Source organism: Vicia villosa, unplaced genomic scaffold (genome assembly GCF_029867415.1).
Source record: "Vicia villosa cultivar HV-30 ecotype Madison, WI unplaced genomic scaffold, Vvil1.0 ctg.000030F_1_1, whole genome shotgun sequence".
In the NCBI taxonomy this organism is placed as follows: Eukaryota; Viridiplantae; Streptophyta; class Magnoliopsida; order Fabales; family Fabaceae; genus Vicia; species Vicia villosa.
This window is the reverse complement of record NW_026704964.1, coordinates 1,812,915-1,825,861: the sequence shown is the minus strand read 5'-3', so window position 1 is coordinate 1,825,861 and position 12,947 is coordinate 1,812,915. Positions and strand designations below refer to the sequence as shown.

The window sequence follows — 12,947 nt, the reverse complement described above, 5'->3', positions numbered from 1 at the left end:
GAATACTCTGGTGGTTATTTTTAAAAATTTTAATACTAATATTTTTTTAATTCTCTCATCTTCTCTTCTTTTTTTCATGCTCTTTGTAAGCATGTTCAAAGAAGAAATTGAGAAGAAAGATATGACAAAAAAAAAAAAAAAAAGTCTAGATACACTGAATAATTAATGTATTAGGACTATATATAGTCTAGATATATTAATTATTTAATATATCTAAAAAGTGAAATTTTGTTTATACGTGTATTGTTTGGTTTGAAAAAAAGAGATGAGTCGTAGAAAAAAAATTAATTTTGAGTAAATTATACTCTCTTTTTTAATACTCTCAATTTTGAAGAGAATAATCTTGGTTAATTTTAAAAAATTTAATATTTCTTTTTTTAATTCTCTCATCTTCTCTTCTTTTTTCATGCTCTTTGTAGGCATGTTTGATACAAAGAAGAAATTGAGGAGAAAGATATGACAGGGACAAAAAGAGATGAGTAGTACAAAAAAATTCAATTTGGAGTAAAATTATATATTTTTTTTAAGGAGTAAATTTATTAACTTTGTTTTTTTTCAAAAATTTGTAAGGTGTTGTACGTCACTCTATATTAATTTTATTAATTCTTTTAATATTGTATTTTCAATAAATATGAGATTTGTAATATTTCTGATACGCTCTCTCATGTTCAACACTCTTTTTGGGATTCGTGTTTGGATGTTAAACGGTGGAAGCCCCAAGGTCGAATCGATATGCTCTGGTACCATTTTAGAGTTTGATCTAACTTATATTTACAAAACTGACTTGTAAAATGAGGAGTGTCACTCTATATTAACTCTTTCAATATTATATCTCCAACAAATGTGAGACTTATAATATTTCCAATAGTTTTATAAAAATATTTTTTATTAAAATATTTGAGATATTGTAATTATGATTAATATCTCTTCTGAACTTAAAGTTAGCTCAACAGCAAGACACAAAGCCACCATTTTAGGTGTTTACCTCAATGACACAATACGGTTTTTTACCTCGTGGTCATCCTTCTGAACGAATAAGCCTATTAGTCATGTATCTAGAAGTATTGAAATGCTTGCAAAATTTTGAACTACATATAGCAATTTTTGACTAATTGAATCCATCATTATCTTGACATCAGTTACACTAACAAGATCACATTTATCCGCAAATGGTTCTTCAGATCGCCTCAATAATGATAACATTTCTTGGAGTGTATTAAAGTATAGTCACTCTATAAATAGAGGCTCGTTTTCTACATGCTAGTGCACTGCCTAACTTAGGCATTAGAGAAGCACTAGAGTAAGAAGTAGAATAGGATATTGCAACAGCGCAACCAATGAAGTAGGGCTTGCATCATTTGTTCAGGCGATTCATCTAACAAGTTCGTATAGGAGAATTGTCGTCCATTGTGGGGCCTGATAGAAGACTCATCAAACCTTAAAGACTAACTGATGTAGGGGTAACTAGAAGTCAAGTTTAATTTTCACGCTCGAAAGACAAGTGTAGCCATCATAGCTATAACTCTCAAAATAGTGGATCCAACACATGGATAGTCGCCACTTCGGGGACGTGATGATGGAGAATGGGATCTTAACCCTCAACATTCTCGTTCAATAAGTATGGACAATGACAAAGGATTTATGAGATGTGACACTTCATAGCCCAGTTACCATGAACAAATTCCATAAAACATGATTGACAAAATGGAAGAATATGATAGCAAGATGGACCCATAAAATCCTCTGACCTCATTTAAATCCATAATGAAGCTTCAAAAAGGCATATAATTCCCTCAATAGCATGTCTTCCAATGCACTTTGAAGATTTATACACTCATATGATTCTCTCACTTCACTTGCAAGTGCCTATGTTATATAGCTTATATGTTTGCCTCACAATTCTTCTTAAGTAGATAACACAATAAAACTGAATGCGCCTCTTTGAATCCAAGTACAAACAAAGAGAATCCTTCACCTCCTTCACAATTCACTTTGGCTACAAGATATTTCAAATTAATAACCTTAATCTAGTTGTGGTCTGACTTATAGTGGTGACATGCCTCAAATCGAGACCATTCTCTAACTCTATATTACGTCAGCGCAATAATATGCTAAGGAAACTAAAATGAGAACGAGGGAAAACATAGCCATGGAGCTCATAGATGCAACAAAGTGAGGATACTAAAAGAGTTCCATTCATAATGATCGTGATTGGAGTTGAGGTTGGAATGATTCTGAGAAGGACGAGAGGAAGAAGTATTACTCCAACTTTACTCCATTTATGGAAAAATCTCAAACCTTTTGAGACGCATATGACTTCAACCTCATTTACCTATAAAAGTACGCTTAAGAAACAACATATGTATAAACACATAGAGGTTCAGACCTCTTCATAGGATAAGTAGGTCACCAACACCTCACAGGAAGTTAATGAATCTAGAAAATATGTAAAATTACGATTAAAGAAATGTGAAGCACTCAACTCCCAAGCTAGAGAAATCAACTTGGTCTTTGGAGGATTTATAGGAGGATAACCTTCCAACCGTACTAGGAAGAGATACCTCAGAGCCTGGAAATTTGTTTGCGCCCTTACACATCCAATGAGTGTTTTTTCCTCTATCACTTTTTTGAAATATATTACGAATGAACTGACAAAAAGTAAGAGGACCATGTGGTAGTGTCAGCATGCATGAAAAATTGTAACATTAAGAGAAAAGATATTTTGAGCTGCGAGTATCGGATTGACGCTTACGAATATGCATTAGAAATCTAAGAGAACAGATACAAGTTTTATGTTGATGTCAGAGACTAGTTAAAAATGTTGATGAGTCAAATAGTTATTTTTCGTACCATATTTGAAGCCTCATAATAAAACTATGTTTTGTTTTTGTATTTTTTCCAGTCTGGTGCTCTTAAAGCCCAAACCACTAAACTATTAAAATTTGTTTTTGGCATAAAATAAGAGACGATAACACTAAACTCAAAATATTGTAAAAGAATCGAACCAAGGTTTAGATTTTCTCCTCGTGGCATACTAAGATCAAAATCGACCCACTGATTCGACAAAACTTGATTTTTTATATTATTTCTTTAGTTTCATTGATTCTATTCATTTTCTATCTGATTATATTATTATTCTAATACTTAATTCGAACGTTAATAAAATTGATAGAATTTAGTTTTGGTAGAATTCAATTTCCTTAGGAAAGAATCAATATGTTTTAGTTTTGGAATTATTGTTTTCTTAATTATAATTCACTATCAGCTATGATGATTTATCCGGTAATAGAAACTCAAATTTCACACAGGTTGATTGACACTTGCATAATCTATTATATAGTTAAACAGGAAAAGAATTGAAATTAGAGATGAGCCGTAAAATTTTGATCGGTCAAAGTTGGCAAATCAATAAACTAATCCTTTTTTACTCGTGTTTTTTTAATCGAAATTCTCAAACTGCCCGGACTCAACAACCCCTATTTAACTTTTTTGATTCTAAATTTAAGTTAATTGAATTTGGAGTCCATATGACAAGACTTAAGTGTCGCTACCCTAAGTTGCATTATATTATTTTTCCTAAAGGTACATTCTATGACAAATAATTTCTAAATATACATAGAGGAGGGATACTCTTACTCCAATAGTAAGTTATCAAGACTTACTCCAATAGTAAGTTATCAAGACTTACTCCACATCTTAACCATTAATTCTACTTAATCTAATGGTTAAAAATAATAAATAATTAAATATGAAGAGAGAAAACTAATACTTATTAATTTTAACCATTAGATTGAGAAGAATTAATGGTCAAGATGTGGAGTAAGTCTTGATAACTTACTCTTGGAGTATATATTTACTCCAAGAGTAAGTTAAGAAGAGTTACGAGTAAATTAAGAAAAGTTACCCCAAATCTTAACCATTGATTATTATTATGTGAGATGCTCATAATAAGTGTAAATACCACAAACTCTCATTGTTTGAGTTTTTACCTATTGTTAATTGTTTTACGAGTGAAGTGAGCTCAAGAAGCCTGTTCTCCATATTCTTGTTGGAAAGTAGAAGAAGCTTGAGTATCATTCAATAAGTGCTAATAGTTAAGTGACATATTGTGAATCAAGACTTTAGTTTCTTTTGGGTTTTTATAGACAAGTGCTCGAATTAGAAAGTGTTCTTAGAAAGATTTTCTTCATGCCTCAAAAGTTGCTTCAATTTGAAAATAAGTATATGACATTAGACATAATGACATAAAATCTTTGAATGAGTATTATGAGCGATTCAAGGAATTAATGTCTAATTGTCCTCAACACAAGATTTTTGAACAATTGCTCATCCATTATTTCTACGAAGGTTTGCTACTTATAAATATAAACATCTTTAATATTGGTAGTGGAGGAGACAATTGTCAATAAGACCCTATAAACAGCAAAGTTTTGATTGAGTATATGTCACTTTCACAACCAAAAACAATTTAGTATTGACAAGAGAAGTGAATGAGATTCAAACTTCTTCTACTTCCAACAAGAATTTAAAGAACAAGCTTGATGAGCTTACTTCATTGGTTGGTATAGCAATTAGCATTAGGTAAAACTCAAACAACAAAGGTTAGTGGTATTTGTACTTCTCATAGGCACCCCCAACAGATTTATGTCTCACTTTGCAAGAAAATCCCAATGTTGATTTACCTCAAACAAATGCAACAAACATATACTAAGCCAACAACTATGACATGTACAACAACTGTGATTTGTCCGGTAACAAGTATCACCCCAATTGAAAAAACCATTTAAACTTGAGGTATGGAAATTGATCTGCACAACAACAAACTTTAGTTGTGGCAAAACAACCCACAAGTTGTTAGATTTGAACCGTCATTAGATTACTTTGTCAAGCAAATGGCTATCCAACATCTCCAATTTCAACAAACAACAGATTTCACCATTCTTAATTTGGATACAAAGATTAGACCATTGGTCACTTCAATTAATCATATGCATACTCAAGGATCCTATAAATCCGAATTGTTTTATCATATACTAGTAAAAAAAACAATTCATCCCATTCAGAAACATATTTTCAAAAATATGTAGGATTTTTTAGCAGCAAGAACAAGGTAAAAATGAAGTCCCGTCAAATAGTGCATCACAGCTCCAAAATAACAAGTTCAAACAACGCATTTAACAAAATCGTGTGACCTACACAACATATTCAATCCCGATTATAGAGTAATTTCTTTTTAATATAGACTACACCAAAAGGCTTATACAAAAATTCAGATGTTTTTATCAACTATCTTCGTCGACAAGGATAACCGAATCATTGCCAACCCCAAGGTCCGTAAGAGATGACGAGTCATTGTCAAGCAGCAAGGGCAATGGAGATCCCTGGAAATTCAAATGCATGTAACAAATAATTTCAACCACAAGTTTGTTCTCAGCATACCAATTTGAACTTTTTTGCATTGATTGTAGCAGATTAAAAATGATTTTTAAGATTGTTCTGAGGTTGTTGCTCCCCTCAATAAAATTTGAAGTAACAAGGCAATCATGATAATAAATAGCATAGTTTATTCTTAATGGAAACAAACCTCTTCTTGAAAAAATAATTTCAGCTTCATTGACTTCAGCTTAAAAAAGCTTTCACAGAGAAATTTTAGCTTGCCAACCTGAGAAAAACAAAGTAATCAGAAGGATTGTTTAAAAGTCTTGATAGACTCAGTTTCAACATAATATTACTAATAAGGTATTGATATCTAACTGTAGTTGTTGCTGGCAGCTTCTTTGTCAATGGTTCTTTCTCACCCATGGATGCTCCGACACACTTCAGAGTGATAGCTGCATTAATATCTATTCAAGTTAATTAAGCTATGGCAAGTTCAGAAAAAGTAGCTGATGATCAAAACTAATATACAGAGTCCATACACAAGAATCCCGAGCTCATTGCCCGTGGGCCACCAGAAGCTCCAACTAAAGGCTTTTGATCCTCAATTCCGTAAAAATTCTTAAGCTCAGAAAACCTGTATAAAATTGCATCAGTAAATCCGCAAAACAATTGTAATACGAGGTAGAATTTGGTTGATGCTGAACATAACTGAGCAAAGATCATAGATCATACCTGGGGTGCTGTTTGATTTCTTCGGGACTAACATGCAACCTTGAGACCACAAGCCGGACATACCTGCTCTCCAATGAGGAAATTTATGTGGTTCAAATATAGAATAGATATATTAAAGACCAGAACTAAATGATCACAAAAATATACAAAAATCCAATACAATAAAGTTAAGCTAAGTACTAAAAAAATATAAGGTAAAAACCATTGACAAACAATTAATGAATAGATTAATAATTATTACAAAAGGATGTTTCAGCTGCTTAGTGGGTATTTACTGCAGCAAATTTTAAGAGGGTACCTAATCTCAGAGTCCTTTCTTTCACGAGAGGTAATCTGAAAGGTTAATCGGATGTGAATGCATTACATTTAGTAAAAGACTATATTAAAGACACATAAGCAATAGAGATATCTTTCATCATACCTCGCTCCCATTCAATATCTGAATGTTTGCTAAACGAGCGATTGAAACAAATCTTGGAACCCCACCTCTTGCAGTATCAGTTATTGGGTTCCCAGAAAGCCTGATTTCCTTAATTGTTATTAAAAAATATACAATTAGATAGAAGCTCGCTACCATAACTATGAATATGCTCTAGCAAAATAGAATAGTAAAAATAAAAACAGAGAAGAGAATAAGAGAAACAAAGGAGAGAGTAGGCCCTGTAGTGATACAGGGAAACAAGTTGTGCAAAACAGACCAATTACTTTCTCGGAAAAAACTTGTAATTGTAAAGATCCTCTGCTGAAACAGATAGTTATTTTTTAAAAGGAAATCTGCAAAAGTTCCTCTACTTAGGCATATGTAGCACACAAGCCAGACAGAGATAGACATTAATTTCCAAGTAGTGTATGGTAAAGGAAGTGGCTTAGTACTGCCTGTGTATGATAAAAAATGTTTTAAGGTTTCTTTGGGATTATCATGCTTGGTAATTGATTTTTTGAAGAGATCTAAGAGTTAGATATTCAGATATATTAGAAAGCTAGGGTTTCTTTTGTATGTCTTTTTAACTATTTTTTCTCTTTAAGGGGCATCCAATTCATTTTCGTTGTAGTTCAGTATTCTCTTAACATAAAGTATAGTGGAGTAATAGGTTAAGCATAAACATCAATAACTGTCTTTTTGGTTCAGCATTCTCTAACATAAGTACAGTGGAGTAATAAGTTATGCATAAACATCAATAACTATAAACCATTAAAATATATAGCAACATAATAGATCACAGTATAATAACTATAAACCTTACCACCAAGTTAGGAAACAAGTTTAATGAATCAACAGATGCTAGATCACTAATGTTGTTGTCACCTGTATGATAATTGAAAGACTTAAAGTCAGCAGACAGCCACAATTCACATTCCGTTTCAATATGATGATCTTATCAAGAGTTACATTATATTACCCAACAGAAGACAGCGCAAATTTTGAAAGGGCTTGCAGTCCGTAACTTTTGAATCATAATACTGAGAACCATTATCAGGATAAAAGAGAGAACTCAAACAATTCTTGTTCAAATAAAGCTGCTCCAAACTGAAACAAAAAAAATTAATTTCAAAATTATATCAATTCAACAGACGATAGAACATATCTAACCAAAAGCAGAGGCATTTTTACAGGGGGGAAAGAATCATAAACAAGAGAAGAACTGAATAATAAAGGCCAGTTCTAAGATACAATTACCACTTTTAGATAAACTGATACAACATGTTATGAAACCACATTTCACTTCAATTATATAGCTAAGCTATCATGCTGAAGTTGAACACTTGCAATAAATCAATAAGTGGTCGACAAAAACAATAAGTGTGGCTAAAATGTGAAGTGGTTATTAGATTAAGTACTGAGCCGGAAAATTTAGGTTCAATCCACACGAAAGCAAATTTTATTATTGAAGCCACATGTGCCTACAAGTTAAAAATGACATTGTTCTAAACTAACGTCAGGACTGTATTGTAGATCTAAACAAGATTGTATTTACCAACCATCTTAGCTGAGAAAGCTTCATGATTTCACTCCATTCTGCTATACAATTATCTTCCAAATTCAACAGGCGCAAAGTATCAAATCCCTGAACCATAGAGGATGACGCAGGCTGAACAGAAAAAGGAAAATTAGACAGCCTAAAATACAAACCTATCTTATTCACTAAGTTCAAATATATTTCATGTCAAAACGCAAGAGTATAGCAGATCCAGGCCAGTGTCAGATAAGAGACTACATGTTTAATAAAGCATCGCAAACTCCAAATACAACTGCAACAGCCACCATAAAATTTTAGGGGGAAAAAACATCTTTATCAGCTTCTTTTAATTAGATATATTTTTATCCCCTCTGTTAATCCAAAAACTTTTTGAGGACAAGGAGAAACTTTGGATGAAAAATAGTAAAGACTGTGTCAACAATACTATTCCCTACTTATGCTTCCATTGTACTACAATCACTTAAAATCCACCAGAGAACCATGTTGGGAAAATGTTTTCCTTTATTTTGCTTTATTTTGGATGGAAGTGGGGGGAATGAGGAGATCATTTGCTTACATGCCCTAAATAAAACATCAGAAGTTCAAGCTCAGAGGTTACTTAAAGGCATTGCCCGTTTCCATTTATTAAAATGCTCTATATGTAAGCCAAGATACGCTAGGGGACAAAATCTAAGCCTAAAGCTACTAACATATTTAACAAGCATGTTGTTATTGAACCAAATATAACATACCAGTATTCTGCTTATATTGTTTCCCATAATATGTAGCTCTTCAATTGCTGTCAATGACAGTCTAAGCAGTTCGACCTGCTCAGTTACAACGCAATATTTAGCAATTCTTAATTAAACATGATGAAAATCCAAACAAGAGACGTAACTTGAGAAAAGACATAAAAGGGAACCTGCTCCCAATCTACACCGGTATTATTTAAAACTAGAATACGGATGCTTTTCAGTAATGGAAGCTCAGATTTATATGGTGACATTAAGTTGTAGGATAAGTTTAGAGCCCTCAGAGCAGGTAACTGTTCACAAATGATGCCAACATCCTGCAAAAAGATTAATGAAAATGGATTAAACGGCAATTGATAACAAGATAGTGGACCATGCAAAATAAAAAGGAGTTTTGCAAGTGATCCTAGACCCTAGTGCTATTTTTTTAATAGAATAAGAAGTTTTACAAGAGATACAAGACAACAGTGACAACTATGCAGATAATGAGAATCCTCCAAAATCTGTGATCTTACATCATAGTGCTATTTTTGGCAACAGCATCAAGAAAATAAGCAGATTCAAAGCTGCAGCAGTAGCCAGGAGAAAATAGACGACAAAACCAGGTTGTGGAACATACCTTCCACTCCGAAAGAAGGTTCCCAGACAGATCAAGTTCTTTTATATCTATTAACAGAAAAGTACAGTTACAAAACAAGGATTTTGCCAGAAAATAGAAAATTCCAAGTGAACTAAACACTGTATCGAAATTTATAAATTCCAATTGTAACCTCAAATAAAGGAACCTAAACCAGGGTTGTAAATAAAGGTCCATAACCACAATCTAGGCCGTGACACAACAGTTTTCTATGTTGCTGAAATTGCCACACAACCGCAATTGAGGCCACATTAGCATGAATGCTTTTTAAAACCCTTATCTTAACCAAGTTAACAGCAACCAATTCAATAACACCACAATGCTATCAACCCTCCCCACAAAAAAGGAAACAGATTCAACTACTTCAATGTTTCATTTCTCTTCATATAAGCAAAGAAACAAGAGTGTTATAGAATTAGACTTACTCGGCACCGTAGTACTAATTTGACCTGGACTTCCAGGGAAACCAACACCCATAAAAGACAACGACACATTCGATAACTCCTCAAGTCGACTTAGCTTATCATTAAGTTCACTTTCACCCAACAATTGAATAGAAACCCGCCTATTACTAGACGAAAACACATACATTTCATCTGCAAAAATAAACAAAATCAAATATCACTTCCATAAACCCTAAACATATATAAATAACCAATTAACCACTAGTTTGATATACTCAGTTACTCACCTTCTTCATCTTTAGTAGAATAACTTCGATATCTTTTTTCAATAGCTTCGAGAAATGAAACTCCTTTAGAGAGATTCTTAGGACGAACAAAGGAACCTGATGTTTCGGATTTAGCATTGAAGTAGCGAACTCCATTGAGGGATCCATCGTGTTTTCCTTCTGCATTGTCCCAGTCGATTCCGATCCATGTGTCTGAGTAGCCTTCTACAGTTCCGAGATACTTCACTGTGCCGATTCTAGTTGGATTACCGGATGTGTGTACTCGTTTCCCTAATCGGAATTCGTTTGTTGAATTGGGAGGTTCCTGCATCTTTTGTTTTGCTGTAGAGAGTTGGAGAGTGGTAGAACAAAACCTAGTGACACGTTAATGGTGTGTAGTGTATGTTTGACTGTGTTAGTTGATTCCTGCGTTGCTTCGCCGGAATATAGATCACGGCCGGCTTGCGGTGGCCGGCAAACTGGAGGACAGCGTCGCAGGTTGTGAAAATCTGTTTTTTCTTACAAAAGATGGTCGGTCGTAAATATCAAATCCCTTTATTTAGGCCAGTGTGTTTAAATTTAGAGTTTAAAGTAGTGCACGGATAATATTCTTTTATTTTAAAGCTCGGTTATACATTGCAACATCTTATTTTAAGATTATTTATTTTATTGGACTGAATCTATATTATAATTTAAGTGTTACTTTAAATTGTAAATATGCAATATCAATAAATTTTAAGAAGCTTACTACTATTAACTATTTATTTGCTCAAAAGTACTTCAACTACGCTCATATTAACTACTTATTTGCTCAAAAGTACTCTAACTTTGCTCATATTAACTACTTATTTGCTCAAAGTATGAATTATAAATACGGGTGGAAATAGGTCAGACCGATAACAGGGGATTACCGATTAGTCTATATAGGCTCAGGCTAGGCCACACATTATTTTTAAATAGAAAAGGCTTAAGTTTCTTTATAAGCCTATTTAGTTAAAAAGGTTAGGCCTCAGACTCTAAAAAAAAGTCTTTTGAGCCTATCAGGCCGGCCTATTTAAATAAATATGAATATTTTTTTATGATCATTATGTTATGTTTTGTACTTTGAATTAAATTGCATAAATAAAACTTGGTAATCTTGAAGAACTTGTGAAAATAAGACGAAAACACCAGATGAACATTGTTTTAATAAATTCTCTTAAACAAATAGTCTCCATGAACTTATGTTAATAGGTAAGGTAAAATAAGTTAGTCTATTTAAACATTATTTTAATTGTTTATTTACATATGTGTAAAACAATTAGGTTTTTATGTAGGCTAACAAGCTAACCATACCTTCGAAAAGGTCAGACTCAGACCTACGAAAAGGCTAGGCTCAGGCTTAAAAAATAAGCCTACGACAGGCTATAGGCTAGGCTTAGACTTCGATTTTTTTTTACAGATCATGCTTAGGTTTGATAAAGCCTAACTCGGCGCAGCCTATTTTTACCCCTAATTACAAATCAAACTCAACATTTTAATAGTAAGGAGTAGTAGGTTTGGTCTTTGTGATCCATATCTCTTCCATCATTCGAAGTTATTTTTATTTTTCCATACTTTATCTTAATTATTAAAATAAACTAATATAATATTTATTAAAGTTTGAAAAATATTTTTCTCTTAAAATTCTCAAATTGTTATTTCAAAACTCATCTCTCTCGACGGTGCTTTATGTGTTGTGACCTAACTAAAATCATCTTTCTCTTCTGTATCCTCACTCATTAATCATATGTATTATTCTTGACTTTCTATCTCTAAATAATCTTTTTGATTTCACGAGTTCAAAATTTAGTGACATGTTTCTATGGTACTCAATATTCTCATATTATTCTTTAAAATGATAAGAAATATTTGTGAGTCTTTTTTAGGTTAATCCAACCACTAAATCCAACCACTGTCGTTTGTAGAATCAAGATCGAAAATGAAAGAGAAATGATGTTTTGTCTTATGTAGAATCAAGATCGGATATGAGAGAGAAATGATGTTTAAGTTAGCACAAGTATCAAGAGGGAAATAATTAAAATTAGAAGATAAGTACTTTGTGACCCATCATGTTTACGATTTGTATTTTCTTTTGGTTATTAAGATATTTTTTTTCTAATTTTAAAAAGGTTACATTCTTTTGGTCTGAAATAAATTTTTTGAATTTTTCGTTAAGACTTTTGGGGTTTTAGGACTAAAGGGTTTGAAACTAGTATATATTAGGGGTGGCAAAACGGATACCCGCGGGCTTTCTCCACTCCGCCCTCACTTTTTTGCAGGGCGGGGGCAAGATTTTATACCCGCACTCTTCAATATGCCTGCTCCGCCCCGTTTTTTCTTGGACTTTTGCGGGACGGGTCTAAACGGGGCGGGCATGTCGTTTGCCACCTTAGTATATATGTACCTCAAAATATTTATGGTGTACATGTGTTGCAGTGCATAACTTGCAGTTGTAGTTCTATTATCATGCATTCGTCGTTGGAATAACTTGGGTTTACAAGATATATTGTAGTTGCTACTTGTTGATGTCTTAGACACAATTTATACAACAACAAAAAATGCATCAAAAAATATGTTTAGCAATTAGAGGACATAAACTTTGAGACATTAGGAGTAAATTTACCTTGTTGTTTCAGGATGAAAAAGATGAATTCTATTTTGATGATGGTTAAACACCAGGTATATACGATAACCTCAACTAAACTTTAAAAATTATATCGTTGATAAAATAGAAAAAAATGAGTTCTTTAGATTTTGCTTTTTTTTTTTTTGTTTTATGGGGTTTTTCAATTTTATTG

The 12,947-nt window shown here is 32.9% G+C and overlaps 1 protein-coding gene across 1 annotated transcript; it reads right to left on the bottom strand.

The window, feature by feature from the left end:
• Positions 1–4,364: 4,364 nt before the first annotated feature.
• Positions 4,365–10,707, bottom strand: LOC131622483 (tubulin-folding cofactor E-like). Its single transcript, XM_058893519.1, has 15 exons — positions 10,150–10,707; positions 9,884–10,054; positions 9,441–9,487; positions 8,992–9,138; positions 8,822–8,896; positions 8,092–8,201; positions 7,512–7,639; positions 7,356–7,417; positions 6,533–6,640; positions 6,410–6,444; positions 6,112–6,174; positions 5,919–6,013; positions 5,755–5,831; positions 5,585–5,662; positions 4,365–5,381 (listed from the first exon to the last, which is right to left on the bottom strand). Exons 1-15 carry the CDS (start codon positions 10,457–10,459, stop codon positions 5,283–5,285), a joined length of 1,605 nt encoding a protein of 534 aa, XP_058749502.1. The 5' UTR covers positions 10,460–10,707; the 3' UTR covers positions 4,365–5,282.
• Positions 10,708–12,947: the final 2,240 nt, after the last annotated feature.

Bases quoted from the DNA above. Each gene is read 5' to 3' on its own strand.
- LOC131622483 (XM_058893519.1), bottom strand. From the start codon at position 10,459: ATGCAGGAACCTCCCAATTCAACAAACGAATTCCGATTAGGGAAACGA. The intron at 9,139-9,440 runs GTATGTTCCACA...ATCTTTTTGCAG, and splicing joins ACCTTCTTTCGGAGTGGAAG to GATGTTGGCATCATTTGTGA. The intron at 7,418-7,511 runs GTAATATAATGT...ATTATCATACAG, and splicing joins TTTGCGCTGTCTTCTGTTGG to GTGACAACAACATTAGTGAT.